The sequence below is a fragment of the Triturus cristatus genome, chromosome 3_2, assembly GCF_964204655.1.
Source record: "Triturus cristatus chromosome 3_2, aTriCri1.1, whole genome shotgun sequence".
NCBI lineage: Eukaryota > Metazoa > Chordata > Amphibia > Caudata > Salamandridae > Triturus > Triturus cristatus.
In genome coordinates this window covers 1,058,905,291-1,058,922,940 of record NC_140584.1, presented here as the reverse complement: position 1 = coordinate 1,058,922,940, position 17,650 = coordinate 1,058,905,291, and the positions used below count along the sequence as shown (strand labels likewise).

At 45.5% G+C, this 17,650-nt stretch overlaps 1 protein-coding gene across 4 annotated transcripts in view; it reads right to left on the bottom strand.

The window, feature by feature from the left end:
- The window catches only part of EIF4H (eukaryotic translation initiation factor 4H), a 147,904-nt gene extending 136,210 nt beyond the window's left edge, over window positions 1–11,694 (bottom strand). For all 4 annotated transcript variants that reach the window (XM_085649772.1, XM_085649773.1, XM_085649774.1 and 1 more), the window contains exon 1: window positions 11,613–11,694. In XM_085649772.1, coding sequence (XP_085505898.1) covers window positions 11,613–11,671 — 59 coding nt within the window. In that variant the 5' untranslated portion in view covers window positions 11,672–11,694. The remainder of the gene's footprint in view (window positions 1–11,612) is intronic.
- Window positions 11,695–17,650: the final 5,956 nt, after the last annotated feature.

Below are 17,650 nucleotides of genomic sequence, written 5' to 3'. Positions count from 1 at the left end.
CTTGAAAAGATACATTAATATAGACACCCTTGTCAACACCTTGCAAGTAAACTTTCTCACAGGGTATGAATTGAAGTGCAATATACACATTAATGAAATCACATCACAAAGTACAACCCTGGTAAACCTACTTGTTTGCAAGCAGACAGCCCAGACTGACTCATGTATAACAAGCATTTGCAATGCAATAGGTCTCACATTTATAAGAGTTTGAGCTATTGGCATTGTAAAATTACAATGCCTTTTATTTATGTTTTGGTTTTAAAACAAATAAAAGGCAGTCATTTACAATGTCAGTAGCATAAACTCGCATAAAAGCAGTGTGTGGAGTGCAGCAGTGTGAGGCGTGCAGCAGTGCGCGGCGCGCAGCAGTGCGTAATGCTGCAGTGCGCGGCGTGCAGCAGTGCGCGGCGTGGTTTGTAAACAAGAAAAGCGGACATCAAAGGAAGGGAGGGAATGAGCATATGCGGTGTGAGTTATAACGAAAGTTAATTGTTGTAAGAGGGGATGCAGGAAGTGATGCCAAGCGCGCGCTGGCGAAAGAAGTTTGCTGATTTCAAGTCCGATGCCAGCTTCGCGCTTGAATGCCTCACATGCACTGGCCATAAACCGCATTCCTATGGTCTTGTGCCCCTTACTAAATCTCTCTGAATGCGTGAGGCAGCGCGCACACGCAGGAAGTAGCTGGTGGCAAATGGAATGCACGTGGTTGTGCGCGTAACCGCCACCCGATCCACCTGGGAAGTCTTTGGGAGCATTTTCTGAAGCCCCTACATAAGCCTCGCTGAGCGATCGCTTACGCGATAGCTTACGCGATAGCCAGGCGAGACCTAAAAAGGAATGGTAGGAGAGGTGTATGCTTAACGATCTGCGATGGTTAAACAGGATGCTGCTTTGGTTTAGAAAGTCACGGTCAAATTTAAGATCATTTAATTTTACAAATTAGCTTTGACAAATGGCTTGAAGAATTAAGTCATCAACTTAACAGCACAAAGAAAGTACTTTCACAAAGATTTTTTTTTCTGTAGCCTGAAGAGGCTCTGAAAACAACCTCTACTCTAGGAAGCCTCCCATCACATCATAATACAGTTACCCAGAAATATACTTCTCACACAAAAATAAAAGCAGTTGCAGTTTTGCAACCCAAGCTCCCCCACCGCCCACTTGAAGCAGTTTAAACTTTTGCCCCCAACTGAAAAGGATTATTTTAAAAGTGTAATATTTTCTACAATTGAAATCTTATGTCCAGGCTCTGAATCTAGGTGACATTTGATTGATTAAAATCCCACACATCTCCATTTGCACTAGGGAGCCTTGGCATCTGGTGACAGATGGTGTATTCTTAGAAAAATAAAAAAATAAATCTGAACACAATAGATTTCAAAGGTTCCAGAATCAATTTAGGATAACTTCGTGAAAGGGCTCCGGTTTGACAGCTAAAGCATCCATGTAATTCCAAATATTCAGCTAAATTGTTTGAATGCTTCCAATCCTGTAATGTTGTCATTTTCAAAAGAGCAGTTTCTATGCAGACGTCATAATAAATGGTGGATATGATGTTGTTCTGAGCAGCTGTATGCCTTCCTATTTTTGTACCATTTGATCCCTCACTTCTGTCATTTGGTATATGATTTGTATCTGCCCACCGATGTACTTTGTATGTTTCGCATACGTACTGACTTTTAGCCTGTAGCGTTTGTTTTATTCACCAATTTGTATAACCTTCGCTTACAAAAATAAAACACATTGAACACCCAAAAAAAAATCATTTGTCATTCGAATTTCTTAAGATTCTATTTTTACAACAAATGATATCCATTTCAATAAACACTGCTACCAAAACTACAAGAAAAAGCAGCACAAGGGTAAAGATTGGAAATCAATTTGACACTCATTCCACTGCCCCTTTTTCCCCAAACTGGTCTAATGACCCATTACCTATTCTCATTTAAGATTACTTGCAACCACCAACTATCCAGATTCATTTTAAATCAACCTAACATAGCCACAATTGTCCCACAGAAGTTCACCAGACCCTCTAGTGCATTTCATCCGTTGATGCCAGCCTCCCACTTTGAACATGATCACACAAATCTAGAGAGCACTCTTGTATCGCAGCATTGTTGGCAATAACTTAAAATGGTTCTGCTCATAAATCTTAACTTTCAAGGTGATCATCTCAAACCTCACCCTCTGGCTCCTGCGGTGGGCAATCCCAAAGGGCCCACCCAGGCCCCCACCTAAACACACTACTTTGAGTAAGTTATTTTATTATTAAAGTATTTTGCCCAATGGATATTTTTACACAAAATTTAAAGAAATAAAGTATGCAAGCTAGCTGTATAGATCTTGGATTTTTAAGCATGGGGGTTTTACATGGTGATATCTTACCATTCATCTAGACAAACAAGGAGCTACCCCGAACCCAGCTCATGTAGTAAAGAATCTTGGGGAATGGTTTGACCAATTTGCCACAGTGGTTAAAAACAAATTCTCTCACGACATATGGAGGCTTGTCCCACTGCTCTACCTCATCACAATAAAATAACCTGGGTCTCGGTGTTGAGGCCCTACTACTACACCATTGCTTATGTGGGAAACACGAAGTAAGAACTTGAAGCAACAGAAACTAATATCAAGCTGCCACACCTTTAGGAAAACTGACTTCTATCACTCCTACCCTCCAAGGTCAGCACTGGCTTCATTTGGCACAGAGAATAAGATTCATACTACATTACACCATCTTCTAACCTCCAGATGGTAACAAGCTTAAATACTCAGTTTATTTTCAAATAATACTCCCAAGCCTAGCTTCAGATTCAGCTAGGCAAAATGGATTGTATCTGCCAGATTTAATGGCAAGTCTTAAGAGGCAGTTTGATGCCAGTTCAATGCGTTGTGCAGAGATCGCAGAAACCTAAAAACAAAAAAAGTCTAAAAATAAGCTTCCTCAAATGCTTTCACAGACTACCATGAAAACCACTACCTCCTCAAAAAGATACATAGGCACTCTGAGCACAGTTGGACAGTTGCAGAAAGTAGAAGCTTTGTTTACTTCAAGACATTAATCAACTAACCTTTGCATCTTCATTAACTCAGGAAGCTGTGCGCTGATTGTACGTTTATAAAACAAATAAATATTAAGGAGGTTTACACAGGAAAACTGCATCCCTAGCGCCAGAAAAAGATGCAGACTTTTCAAATCAAGTCTTCCTAAAGGTCTATATCTACATACCCAAATGTGGAAGATACTTACAAAACTTGTCAAGAGACATGTTGACCTAAAAAGCAGTGGTTAATATGGACATCAAAGTAGGCTGAGCAGAGGGGCGAGTGGACCGTGGAAATAAAGAATTTCAACTAAGCATATGCATTCAAAAAATTATCAGCATACCAAAAAACATTACAGACCAGATGTGAGGAAAAGTTCAAATAAGGCAGCCCCCTAAATTTGCAACTACACACTGGACAGACTTTTGACTGAGACAATATTTGCAATAAAGCTTTAACCCTCCCAATGTATTTAAAAAAAAAAAAACAAAGGCGGGCCACGGAATGGGAGCACTGATGGCGCATAGAAGCACAGTTTTTTAGTCTTCAAGGAAGGGTTATGTTCTTGCATTCCAATAACAGTGGTAACTAGCCGTGTTCCTTCGTCTAAACATGTAGTATAGTGGTACTGGAACCAGAAAAAGAAACAATCTAAGCTATTTTTAAGTTTCCAGCCAAATAGACCTAGTGTTGCAACTTTGGACTGTTGTTTTAGGTTGCTGTGGTAAAACTATCAACATAGGCGGTACTGTGGACTTGAACAAGACTGCAATCTTGTTAGGTCAAGATAATATTTTACTATTCACAAAGCAGTAAAGCCACCAATAAGCACTTAGAGGATGCACAATAGAGGTGCAATTATGAACTATTTATCCAGAATAAATGGGAGGGTATGCAAAGGGAGAACATGAATACCGAAAAGGACTTTTAATCCCATTCATTCTCCTCTCTCCAGGTTACCATAGTACAGCCTGAATTGCTTGGAGGATGACACGTGCAGATATATTAAGCACTACATAACCAACAAAAATACTAATTACTTCTTGTGTGCCTGGACCTCTTGTGAACTTTCAATAGACATTGGAACCGGATAGTCACACGATTCATCCAGGACATACTGTTGAGGGCCAAGGGCAACGCGTTTTACAGTTTTGTTTTTTTGCACTGCATAAATATACCTATACAGAACAAACCCTTTGCTTTCCAGTTTACAATAACATCGTATGGAGCTGTGAAAGGTTTGTGCATCACCAAGGCAAGGTGTGTGTACCCATATGCATAATTTGTTTAAACTTGTGTACATAATTTGTTATTGCTAAGCTAATATTATGGCCACCCCTGTAATGAAATTCAGTTGGCTCAGCTTGCATTACTGACAGTGGTTTCAGTATTACATGTGTACACCTTCAAAAATGGAAACCATTTCTAATGCTCCATTAGATGCATTATACATGCATAAGCATTAAAGCAAGAGCGGCGACTATTCTTTGCTTTCAAGATAAGACCAAGATAAGACCAAGAAAAAAAAAAACATTTAACTAAACTGTCACAACTTCAAATATAATTTCTCTGAGGTATAATTTAGTAAAATATGAACGATGCAACACTATTTTTTCAAAGTAATGGCGAACCATTTTATCATTATTTTGAATATGAAAATAAATTAGCTATTAAAGGAAGTCACAAAAGTGTACGAGAAGATCTTTGTCCTTGCATTGGTACAGCTAAACGACGGATTATCTCAAAACCATACTCCCACCAAACTTATGTGAAGTACGGTTTTGCATGAAAAACACAACCTAGAACAAGCACAGGCAAAGCCAATAGGTGTCACCTAGGTGAGACCTATTGGCTTTTCCAATGACATTAAGCCATGCTGTAGAGCAGCAAGGAAAAAAGTTCTTTAAAGAAATTGCTTTAACAGGGGGAAGGCAAAAAAGCGCTATAATGCAGCCAGGGCTGGCTGCATCATAGCAGGGATTTTATCACCCCTCATGGCGGTGGGCCCATCACGTCAACATGAGGGTGGGGGAGGGTTTAACAAGCGATCATAAAGATAAACAAGCATTGGCATAGCCAATAGGTCTCGCCTTTTGGACCTTTTAAGTGTTTAGCCATGCAACAGTTGCATAACTAAACACTTATAAGGTGCCAAAAGCGAGACCTATTGGCTATGCGGCCGCAAAAGTGAAAGTGATCGCGATCAAACATCAAAGCGGCCGTTTGGCCACGAAAGTGAAAGTAATCGCGGTAAAAGTGGCGCGCGCACCCGCGCACATGCACTGTAGCTCTAAGCTGGCCTGGTAGCACTTTTTGGAGCCCTCTCAATAAGTCTCGCCAGACCAGCGCATGCGCTGGGTCAGGCGAGACCTAAAAAAGGAAAAATGGTACCTCGATCACAGCGCCAACAGTGGAAGGATCCTAATCAAGATGCAGTAATAAGTACTCAGTCTATGTACCGCATGAAGGAAGAAGTGAAGCCGGCATGATCTGCCCAATTAGGAGGCAGCAAATCAGAGAGACAATGAAGCCCACAAATGGTAAGCAATGGGCAGCCTCCAAGCCCCTCATCAAAAACACTCTAGCAACCAAGAGTGCATGCGCGGTCACTGGTGAGACCTCATAATGTTACTCCTGCCCTTGCCAGTGGTAAATGTCCAACTTCCTTAAAAAAAATGGGAAGAAAATGGTGAGGAGTTGGTGAACATCCTTAAATAGGTTTGCAGGCCTCGAAAAATCATAAAAATGTTACCAGACCTGCATGTATAGTGACGAATAATCTACTCAACCTAACATACTTTCTGACCCATAAACTGGTCTCAAATTGTGTAATCCTGTGCAGAAATTGTATTTGACTGAGACGCCTCATTCTTCATTATCACACAAGAGCTCCTTCAAATACATGAGTTCAGCATGTCTGATGTACTAAGAAATCTGGTTTGGTTTAATAGCGTAAACTTTTGCTCCACGTACAATAAGAATATAGCCCACATAAGAGTACACATGACCAAGACTCCTTAGAACGATATCACTCACTCCCAAGCTTCAATTCACATACCTAGGCATACGCATATCACGGAATGAAGGGGACTTCCTGGAGGATTACATACACCCCCAGCTACAGCGACTAAAGAGCGACGCAGAAAGCTGGAGGAAGCTGTCCACATCATTAATGGGGCGGGCCGCAATTTTTTAAAATTATGTTGTTACCCAGACTGTTATATATCCTGCAGAATACACCCTACAAAATACCTAAGAAGGCGTTTCAGGGTATAGACAGTGGCCTCCGTAGGCTGCTACGGGATGGTGGTAGCGCAAGAGTGGCACTGTGTAAACTACAAAGAGGGGTCTATGAGGGCAGTTTTGGGGTGGCCTGATATCAGGAAATATTACTGGGCTGTGCAACCGACTGATGAACGACTGGGTGTTAACAAACCGGAACGAGCCGGCTTTTAGGGGAGATCACTGGGCAATGGGACAGAGAGGATACTTAGAAGCACTCTATTGCAGAGGACGAGAGAAACCACTTCCACCACATATACAGCTGGTGGTGCGGGCCAGGCAGGAAGCCTCCAAACATCTAGGATGGGAATGGAGACTGACAGGAATGACTCCCCTGTGGTACAGCGACATGCTACGAGAGGTTGGAGAACTCCCTGACTTTAAGCAGTGGAACTGTTGGGGATTGAGAAACTGGGTGACCTTTGGAGAGGACAGGAACGAATAACATTTGAATCACTGCAAACGGAGTATGAGCTGGCGAACTCGGAAAGGTACAAATATGAATTGTACAAATTGAAACATGCATTGAGACGGCATATCAAAAAAACGGGGACACGCCTCCAGAATACTCACCACTAGAGAACAGGTTATTAATCAACCCCATGAGAGCAAAGGCAACCTCCCCAAGATATTAAAAAAACTTTTATATAACTCACGTAATCCGGTAGACCCACTGAGGGGAGCATGGGAGATACACGTACTCCTGGAAGACGACGATTGGGAAGAGGTGGTCCAGAGCCCCAGGGAGGTCGCGATAAGGGCCTGGTTTAGGCTTATCCAACTGCATGTCCTGTACAGATCGTATGCATCAAGAACGAAAGTGCACAACATGGGCAAGCATATATCCAGGTATTGTGCGACGGAGTGAGGGGAGGTTGGCGCCTTCTTTCACATAATCTGGGAATGCAGAAAGATACACAACTACTGGATGGACATGACGCGCATTATGTCACGAGTCACAAGTTCAGAGATCCCAGTGGAGCCCAGCTGGTTGCTTTTAAGTGTGACGGCCGAGGACAAATGGGCAAAATATACATCAATATGGCTTAGAATAGCAGAAGTAGTAGATAAAAGGAATATCGCCCAACTTTGGGGGTAAAGTCAGGCGCCAGATTGGAAAGACTGGGAAAAAGAAATGGACTGGTGAGCAGAAGACAATATAGCTAAGCTGGGGCTGCCCCCATCAATGGAACAAAGTATGGGGGCCCTGGCAGAAATACCGGCGATACTAGACTATTAAGCTACGGAAGCAGGGGGGAGGGAATGCGGCAGGCGCAGAATGACCCAGGGATTGCAATACAATCCATGCAATTGAATGACCATCCATTGAAATTGAATGTGTATTGATTCTGTCATTATTAAGGATATGCAAATCATGGTATGAAGTAATGAGCATTTGTTAATGAAGAGAATAAAAAAATAAAAAAAATTAAAAAGGAGTACACATGACCCTTAACTTGCCTCTTTGTTAACTAAAAATTGTCAGGACGGAGGCAGGAATGGTTTTTAGTTAATGTCAAAGACTCTTGTAATAGATTGATTACTAAACGCATATTTCTGGTAGTGCACTGTCATTCACTGTTGGCACATTTTCCACTCACATGGCCACAAAACTTCCCACCGACTTGCAGTTATACTGTTAATGTTTGGAAGTTAGGTTTTTACAAAAATTTACCATTTGCATATCAGCAAGTGTTCAGTTTTGATCCTATTAAAATCTTTGTTTCCATCAAAATTCTTAATTACAAAAAAAGTACTTTCCTAATTGCTAATATATTTTGAAATATTTATAAAGTACATTTACAATGTATTTAAATTGTGTGTTAGAAAAAAACGACACCCTACAACCTTAAAAAAACAACAACAAAAAACTAACGAAGTTAGAAAAAAAAAGATAAACACCAATCTCCATGATAAAATAAGCAATTTGTAAGAAACCATTTACTAACATGAGATCTCTATCTCTCAGAGCAGTAAGCGAAACCAGATTTAAAACAAGCATTAAAAATGCAATAGGTGTCGCCTTTTATTTAAGTTAAAGCCATTTGCTTTGCTACACAATACCATTAGCAAAGCAAATGGCTTTAACTTAATCAAAGGCGAGACCTATTGCATTTTCAATGCTTGTTGTTCCAAGCATTGGCCGCGCGAGCACACACTCCCGCTTCTCCCCCACCAGATATCGCGTCTCGCGGCCGCATCAATAAGATGTGGCCTAACGGCTAAAGCGTACGACCTCGAAGCTTTGTAACCAGGTTCGAGTCTCTGCGACTCGACCTCTTGTGATTCTGGGCAAATCACTTCATCTCCCCACGCCTAACAAAACATGGATGTGCCCGTCTTGAACAGCCGGTGCTCGTGTAAAGCGCCCCGATACCTCCGGGTTGAGTTTGAGCTATATAAACCTACAAGAAAAAAACACGGCTCTGCGGATCTCACACTCCCTCACATGTGCACTCACTGCCATGGGCCTCATATGCTCTCGTGCTCGTGGGGGATGCACTCTCCCCCCTCCATAAGTGCCCCTCGCTCCCAGAAAATTCACGCACTTCCTGCTGGTTGGCGAAGAGTGAGACACAAGCTCACACGTGACAAAGTCGGGGTATAGCACCCACCAAGCTCATCTCAGGTTGAAACAAGCATCGTCATACAAACAGAACACGGTGACCAGTACGGGGTTGTTTGCTCTACCCCACGCCCCAGTGACACACTCAGGAGTGACACCCTCAGTAATGACACACCCAGTAGTGATACATCCATGAGTGATAACCTCAGGAGAGACACACAGGACTGACAAACTTAAGAGTGACACACTCTGGAGTGTAAGTACATAGGCCCATGTGCCTGCAGGCTGGACTCATTAAGAAGTGGCCTAACGGTTCGAGCGTACAACCTCGTAGCTGGGTAACCAGGTTCGAGTCTCTGCGGCTCAACCTCTTGTGATTCTGGGCAAAACCACTTCCATCTCCCCACGCCTAACAAAACATGGATGTGCCCATGTGGAACAGCTGGTGCTTGTGTAAAGCGCCATGATACCTCTGGGTCGAGTTATATAAAACTAAGAGAAAAGACACGGTTCTGCGGATCTTACACGCCCTCCCACATGCACTCACTGTCACGTGCCTCAGAGGTACTCTCGTGCTCGTGGGGGATGCACTCTCTCCCCTCCATAAGTGCCTCTCTCCCAGAAGATTCATGCACTTCCTGCTGGTTGGTGAAGAGTGAGACACAAGCTCTCACGTGACAAGGTTGGGGTATAGCGCCCACGGTTGTTAAAGTCACCAGAGAAGCCAGAGACACTTTTCTCTTTTAGAGCCGTCTCAGTTGGAGTGGCTCGCCTGACTTCCTTTTGTGCTAAAAGGTGTCTTATCTTTATGTGGCCATGTGTTTGGCCCCATAAAGATAAACCTTTTATGCCAGCAGTAAGTCAAGGCAGTCAGTCCAATTGGGTCCAATTGGGACGGCTCTAAAAGAGTAAAGTGTACATCACTGGAAGCTCTTTTCCAATGGCTGGCCACCGTTTACCATAAACGGTGACGCCAGCCAATGGAAAAGAGGGGCGGGGCTTAAACCCCGCTAGTGAAAGCTACCCTAAATCATTAAATCTCGCCAGCGGGACTGCGCATGTCTGCGCAGCCTACGCCAGGCGAGACCTAAAAAATAAACACATCTTCACATTACTCATTCACTTTCTGAATGAATAAAACCACCTGTTCTTTGCCAGGATGAGCTCGCTAGCACAGGCCAGTAGGCCATAAAAAATAACTTGCCCTGATTACATCTGACTCGCATTGTGACTGGGCGAGCACATTTTGAGAGGCGTGGTTAGTGTATGGGTGTGCACAGACTTGCCGGGTATTCCAACCTTGAACTCGCCTACTTCTAGACGTGTAGGTATATGTGGGGAAAGGTGGCAAAAATCAGACCATTACAAAAACACTACACCAGATATGGGCCCTCAAATATCCGAAGAGACTGCTTTCAGATGTCTGATATGGGACTGCTGCCCTAATTTGTCACCTCACTGGATAGCAGCAGAAGAGATTTTTTTTCTTTATAGAATATTCCGGGGACATCCCGCCAAATGGATAAGTAGGTATATTATAAAATGACATATCCAAAGTCCTAATAAAAATAATTAGTAATAGCCACCAACTAACGTTCAACCCCCGCCCCAAAAAACACACAAATCTAGCACACATAACGACCACTTCCCAACACTATACAGCATCAACCCTCACAACGTATCTCCCACGTCGTCTAGTCTTTGCGAATCTATAACAAGTACTTTCCAATGACAACAGTCACAAACCGGAACTACTTAGGGGTGTAGCAACAGCTCCAAACCCCTCCAAGCCATCACCGTGTGTATGCTCCATAGAGGGCAAAACGCATATTTCAGAAGCTAAAACTATAATGTAAAAGGAAATTGAACTATTTCATGCATCACTGTTTGGGATCTCCTGCGTTCCTTCCACAGCGTCTAGGGGTGGGCACAAGCGAGCTCTGTGCTATGAATCCAACATGACACAATCAACGGCGGTAACGCCACTACAATAATAACTTAACGTGAAGTAGCGCTGTGGTTATCATATGTTTGGAAACTCTGCATCCGTGTGTCGCCTCCTCGTAAAAGTATCACTGGGACACCCAATCCCGCTATAGAGAGGGGAGGGGCAGAAGGGAGGGCGGTTGCATGAATGGCGGAGAGGGGGCGAGAAGGGACAGGCCTCCATGTGGCTGCTAGAGGAGCATACTGAGCGGAAGGAGGAGTAAACAGAGGTATAGTCTGCAAGTGGATGAAGGGAGGGGAGGTCAATGTGGTGGGGTCTATCAGACGGGGGACACAGAGTTTCAGGCTAAGATGAGGACGAGCTGCTTCGTATGGCCCCCAAGAGGGAAAGGTTTCCAGCGGATCTGCAGCAGGCACCATCAACGCTAAGATCGAGGCTCTGACACCCCCGCAGCACTGCATCTACTAATGTCCAGGTAAAAACCCTGGGCGCCTGGCTGACCCCATAGAGGCGGCGTCGTTAAAGTCAGGGGGAAGCCTACACCAATCACGGGTAATATCGGCAGCCTTAAAGTATATAAGGAACCGAGATAAGTCATGAGGGGCGAGGTCAGAAAGATCTGCTGATCCAAATTCCCGGGGCTCCATGCCCATGCTTGTGAGACCAGATTTCATCCTGGAGCCCTTCCAGTGACGGCCCACTTGCTGCTCAAGTCTTGCCTTTCCCTCCCGCACCACAGGTGTTATTCATGCTAGTCCAGCTCACCCTCGACCGCCTCCAAAGCTGCTGTAGGCCCGGTCATCGTAAGTATCGTAATCCGCCATTGCTGTCTCCTCTCAGACCAAGCAGGTCCACACCGAAGGACCCTCGATATAGCACCATAGGCGGGGCTGCCCTGCGCGCTGCCTGATTGCCGAGCAGACAGCACCCATCACAGACACAGAAGAAGGACACGGATGACAACCCGCCATGGAGGCCCTGCTCGGCCGCGCGTACGCGAGACTCCAAGTTTAATATGATAAGGGCGCCTGTTCAAGGAAAAGCAACGTGTTGCAATACCTGCAGTGGTATTGTTTCAAGAAACTAGACTAGCAGTTTAATATTTTCAATGATGTAACAATGTTTCACGTGAAGCTTTCAACATTTTAACGCGTTGGGATATGAGTTATTGAGATTTATTTTGCTAGAAAACTACGTGAATATGATAACAAAGTCTGAATATTGGAAAAAAAATCTTGAATGAGTAGGATGAGTGTTGTTTCTGATAGAGTGAACCGACATTGAAATAATTCCAAAATGGCCGAATCAGAAACACGCAAAAGCAGGGTTTCAGTCAATGTGGTCCATTTTCCATTCTAATGCACTACACGTGCGATTTCAACCAGGATGGCCTTTATCCGAGGAAGCGGCTGTGGCTTAGAAGAATTTAGTATTTCCGTTTCGTTGATGTTGTCTATTACCATTAGTAGGTCAGAGCTGGAGCACATGATAAGTTATATGCATCTGTTTATGGATACGGCAGTTTAATTGAGGGTTTTCTTAGTTGACTCTAAAGTCTACAGTACATGCTTGCCAGCGTTCTCTGACCAAGAGCAGTGTTTAGGTCTGGCCAACAGTCTCTTCGATACATGCTGTATCTAGAATACATACATGTCAACATTTCAGAATAGCAAAGTGGGAGATTTTTTATTAAAAATCGGGAGAATGGGGCCTTGAATCGGGTTACAGTCATGTATGGGCTTTGGAAGTGTGCTGCTGCAGGATCGGACATTTGAAATGCAAATGCACGTTTATTTCTTACCTTTCAGATGCATGGAGCGCAATGGCAGGCAGAGAGAGGGTGATGCAAGTGTTGTGCACTGGCCTGGCAGGTTGCTGGCACTGCATACACCAAATCCCCCCCCCCCCTCCCCCCCCCCTCGTGTGTGGCAGCCCGGGCTGAAACAGCTTCCCGGGCACACACACAGCCGCCCGAGTACTTCACAGTTCTTTAAAAGATCATTCGCTTGTTAATGAGGCTTTGTTGGTTTTTCACCCCTTCTAGAGCCCCAGCATCGCCACTCTGACTATTGCTGGAAGAAATAGCACCTTGCACAATACCAAACCCTGTCTGCTGAAACCCAGAGGAATCGGGTTTCTGGATGCTTGAATCGGGAGGCGGGAGACTAGCCTTGAAATCGGTAGTCTCCCGCCTGAATCGGGAGAATTGGCATGTCTGAGAATATGGACTTGGAAAAACACCCATCTTTTTTTATTGGTTCCTCCTGCTGTTCTTTAGAAATTATGCAGACCCCCAAGGATTTCGCGATTTGCAAAAAAATCGCGAATTCGGCACTTTTGTAAAAAGGCCACGGTTTTTGCAAAATATGCTAGAAAAATAAGCATTGGCATAGCCAATAGGTCTCGCTTTTGGGACCTTATAAGTATTTAGTTATGCAGCACACTATCCCTGGTGCAACAACATCAACTGTTGCATGGCTAAACACTTATACGGTCCCAAAGGCGAGACCTATTGGCTATGCCAACTCAAACAAATACTCTGTAACAGCCCCAGACTTAGTCAGATTTAGGGGATGGAATACACTAAGAACGACAGCGGAGGAAAGGCAATAAAAAGGAAAGATGTGAGGCACAGTACATAAAACAAGATCTAAGAAAGAAGCAGAGGAATGCACAGAAACATAAGGCACAGCGGAAGAAGAACGACATTAGATGGCATACATAGAAAGAAACAGTGAAAAAAAGCAGACAGCCAAAAGATAAATAGCAGACAAATACACAGACAAACGAAGGCAAACCAACGGTCAACAGAAAAGTGGAAAGGCTGTAGAGCCAGAACTTATAGAAAATGAGTGATTGGCTTTGCTAATCGGCTGGGTGTGGAAAACAGGATGGGCGAAGGGAGGGCGAGTGTGTCAGAGCCTCCCAAGTCTTACCTTCCACTTGTGAGGCGATCCTGCAGAGGCGACAAGAACTACCACCACCGTCTCCCACCTCACCCTAGTAGTGTGTGTAAATACTGACTAGGATAGAGGGGGTACCAGGGGTAGAAGACAGACAAGGTGAATAAGTCAGGGGGACTCACTACGTCTCGGAAGTCTTCCTCGATACTGGTCTGTGTGGGGCGATAAGGGAACACTATTACTTTAATGCATTCCCAACCTCCCCACCACTCTGAGTAGTGCCAGCCCCACTGACCACAGGATTACCTCTGTGGTGCGACTCGTGGAGACATCCGTGGCAAGTGACACCAGCACCCCTGCGCCCGTACTCAATCTGCGGATGGGCGCACGGGGAAGTACTTCAGTGTGTGAGAACCAAAATAAGAAAACAAAACCAGCGCTCCTGCGCAAATAATAAAGTAGGCCTGCTGCGTAGCCACCCCCAACACACTCCTGTGTGCCCGTGGCTAGGAACGAGGAATAAGGTGCCCACCAATGTATAACAGGCTTGTAAAACGCCTGCGCAGAAATACAATCCTGGCCAGTCTGACCTGTTGTCTGTGTGAACCACAAAATAAGAAAACCAGCGCTCCTGCGCAAATAATAAAGATGGCCAGTAAGGAGCCCAGCCCACCTAACACACCCCTGTGTGCAAGTGGCTGGAGTAAAGGACAAGGCTTTTACGGGGGCACCACTGGCGCAAGGCAGGCAGCAGACAGTCGTCCCAATGACCCCTGATAACGGAGAAACCCTGCAAGGGTCGATACCTGAAGGAGGGAGTGATCCGGATCAGCGTATCTTCGGCGGCGGCATCGGCGTGAATCCAAGGCGCTGGGGCAGCCAGAATTCCCGACAGTTAAGCGCGTCCGCCCGGAAGTGAGGCAAGGTGACTTCCGCTTTCGCCTCTCGAAGCCTAGACTGCTAACCCGATTCCCCTCGGGCAGCGGTAATGAGCTCGGAACTATGACAGAGTGTTAACAGAACACTCTTGGGGCAGGTCAGCCGCATGAAGCAAGTCAGTTAGGTGGCACTTTTGCGTTATTAATGACTGACGGCACATCTTCACAGGCGGCGCATTCACAAACTTTGCGCACACACAGGATAATGAAGCCCAAATTTGTGCAAAATGCCAAGAGAGTTATTTCCTGCTCAAATGGGAAAAATGTCACCCATTTGTGCGGTAATTAGCCCAATCTGGAAACACTGAGAGCATAGTTCTAGGATTAATACCAGAGTGAACTGCTGTTTTACAAACATATTGTATCACCCCAAGCTCTCTAAAATGTGTGGGTTAGCCTTGTTTTCAATATTGTTCATGTGCAGACACGTACTCGAAGAGTCACACATTTGACACTAGAATGTCACTCAGAGCCGGACTTAAACCACAGAAACGCCACACATACCGATCTGTAAGCTTAGCAGGTAGGCTGTAGAAGTTTGTGGCGCAGCGTAAAGATCACCCTTCCTTTGGTTTTGAAAAGTTGCTTGGTATATTAAGCAAATCACACTGTACACTATTTTTGGACTGGCGTACAATGTTCACGGGTAACGAGTCTCAGAATGCAAAGTGCTGTGGTTATGAAAACCAGTAAATAATAAATGAACATGCTGCATCTCGACAACTCTGGGTCATAAAGAAAAAATACACACAACACTGACACATGGATATCTGTTCAACTCTATAATGGCGTGAACAGAGCGCGAGGTCATTTTTCGAAGCTTGCCGCAGGAATACACATGCCCTCGATATACCCGTCAGACTGTGGGGCCTACTAGCGTTTCGATGACAGGAAACTGAATGACCACTGGGAAATCCTGTGTAGAGTGAGGTTTGCCGGTCAGATTTTACCTCCGGTGGTTAACTTGGCCAGCCAGTCACTAGGTGGCGCTGCATCGCCTAGGCCATTTCCTGCAAAGCTGAGCAGAAAAAAAAGTACAAAAAAACTTGAGTGCAAGAGCAGCGGGGAAGCCCCGGAAGGAAATTCCCCTCCCAGTAACGAAGTGCGAATGCGCTTCAAATACACCCTCCAGTGGCTGGCAGGGGTCAGATCCTAAAGTACAGTGTTCAGGGAGGCAGAGACCGTCATAACAGCACAGAGGAGCCCAATGGTGGCTAGGGCAGCGGTCCAGGCATGCAAACAGTGAATGGGAGTCTGTGAGCCTGCCACCACCGAAGAAGCGACACCTCCCACGTGGAACAAAGGAGGAATCACAGAAATAAAGCCTCACACATGAACAAACTCTGCCCGGCAGTATTCGTCCTGAAAACGTGGTTGATTTGTAACCTCTGTGGTGGGGGAGGAGTGTTGAAATGCGAGCAAGACGGAGAGGCGGAGCGAGGCACGCGCGCTTGGGAGAGCAGTCTGCGAAAGCCAGATGGCGCCTCTGCTCGTAACTGTGCGCATAACCCCACGCTCTAGGCCACAAGCAAAAGCATGTGGTCGGACTTTTTAAAGCCCACTCACTAAATGTCTCGCCAGTGTAGCGCATGCGCTGGCTCAGGTGAGACCTAAAAAAACTGCAGTTCACTCTCTCTTTAATGGTACTGTGCGTCCACTGAGCCAGTAAAGAGAGGGTGAGCTATAGGCCAGCAGGCAGAAGAGGCGTTAAATGCCTCTGCTGCCTGCCTTTGAAATGCAGATAGCCCCCTCTTGAGCAGTTAGCCTGCCACCTCACAGGTCTGTGTCCCCTGTGAACTAACCCCTAACCTCCCACATCTCTTATTGTTTTTAGGTCTTGGCTGGCAATAGCAGCACGCATGCGCTGCTCTCGGCATCCGAGAGCTTCTTGAAATCAATACGGTGGAGGAAGGGGACTTGAAGCCCTGCCCCCTCTTCCCATTGGCTCGCGTCATAGCTTAGGCTAAATGCAGACTTCTCATTGTAAAGGAGGCTTCTTAGTCCCTCCTTGTTGCCACCGTGTCCACTTTTGGCCCCGCCCACCGGGATTTGATCATTTACTGGCGGCGTTAGACTATGGCCTTTAATTACTGGGTAAGCACTATTTGTTTCCCCTTCCGTCTGTCTCTCTCCCCGAGCAGACCCTTCCCTCTGTCTCTCTCAGAGACACAGCTGCTTGTACTACTTCCCCTTGCCGCCCGAAGCGTACTGCTGGTTCTTGTGGGTTATAATCTCGAGTCACTATTCCTCTCCTTGTGCAATCTCTCCCTGTGTTAAAGTCGACTTGGCCGTCCTCTTTCTTAAGCCTTTAGCTATGTTACGTTTCGTGCAGACCTATGCTAAAACTCACCTCCTTTCGCAGATCACTAAATGCCAAACAACATTCACCTTAGAATCTACGTTAGGCCCCTCTTTAAACCCCACGTCTTTCTTGAATTTTGTCAGGAAGGCTGGTTCAGCGGGACGCACAAACGCTACTTGGCGTTTTTAGGTCTCGGCTCGAAGGCTGCGCTTGCGCAGTCTCGGTCCGAGATTTAACGTTTTGGAGAAGAGGGGCTTGAACCCGCCCCTCTTCTCTCCTCTTCTCCATTGGCTGGCCTCTTGAATGCTGGCCAGCCATTGGAGAAGAGGTTTGTCTCTCCGAACAGGCCCCGTCCTTTACGGATTCGGGGGCGTGTTTTTTGCTACTTTTCTCATTATCTCCTCCAGCCAATGGCAAGAGGAGAGAAAAGAAAAACACGCCCCCGAATTCGAAACCGCCGCTGCCTTTCTCCGAGGCATTTCTGGCTGACCTCGGAGAAAGACGGTGGTGTCGGGATTAGCGGAGCCCGTAGAGCCACTGCTGACACATTTTCTTTCAATCTTCTGCTGCAAAGTAAATCAAATCCCCCAGAGCGGAGTGGCGAGGGTCACGGGAGGGCGGCAGAGTTGCCGGATGCGCATCTGTGAGGCAATGTGGGTC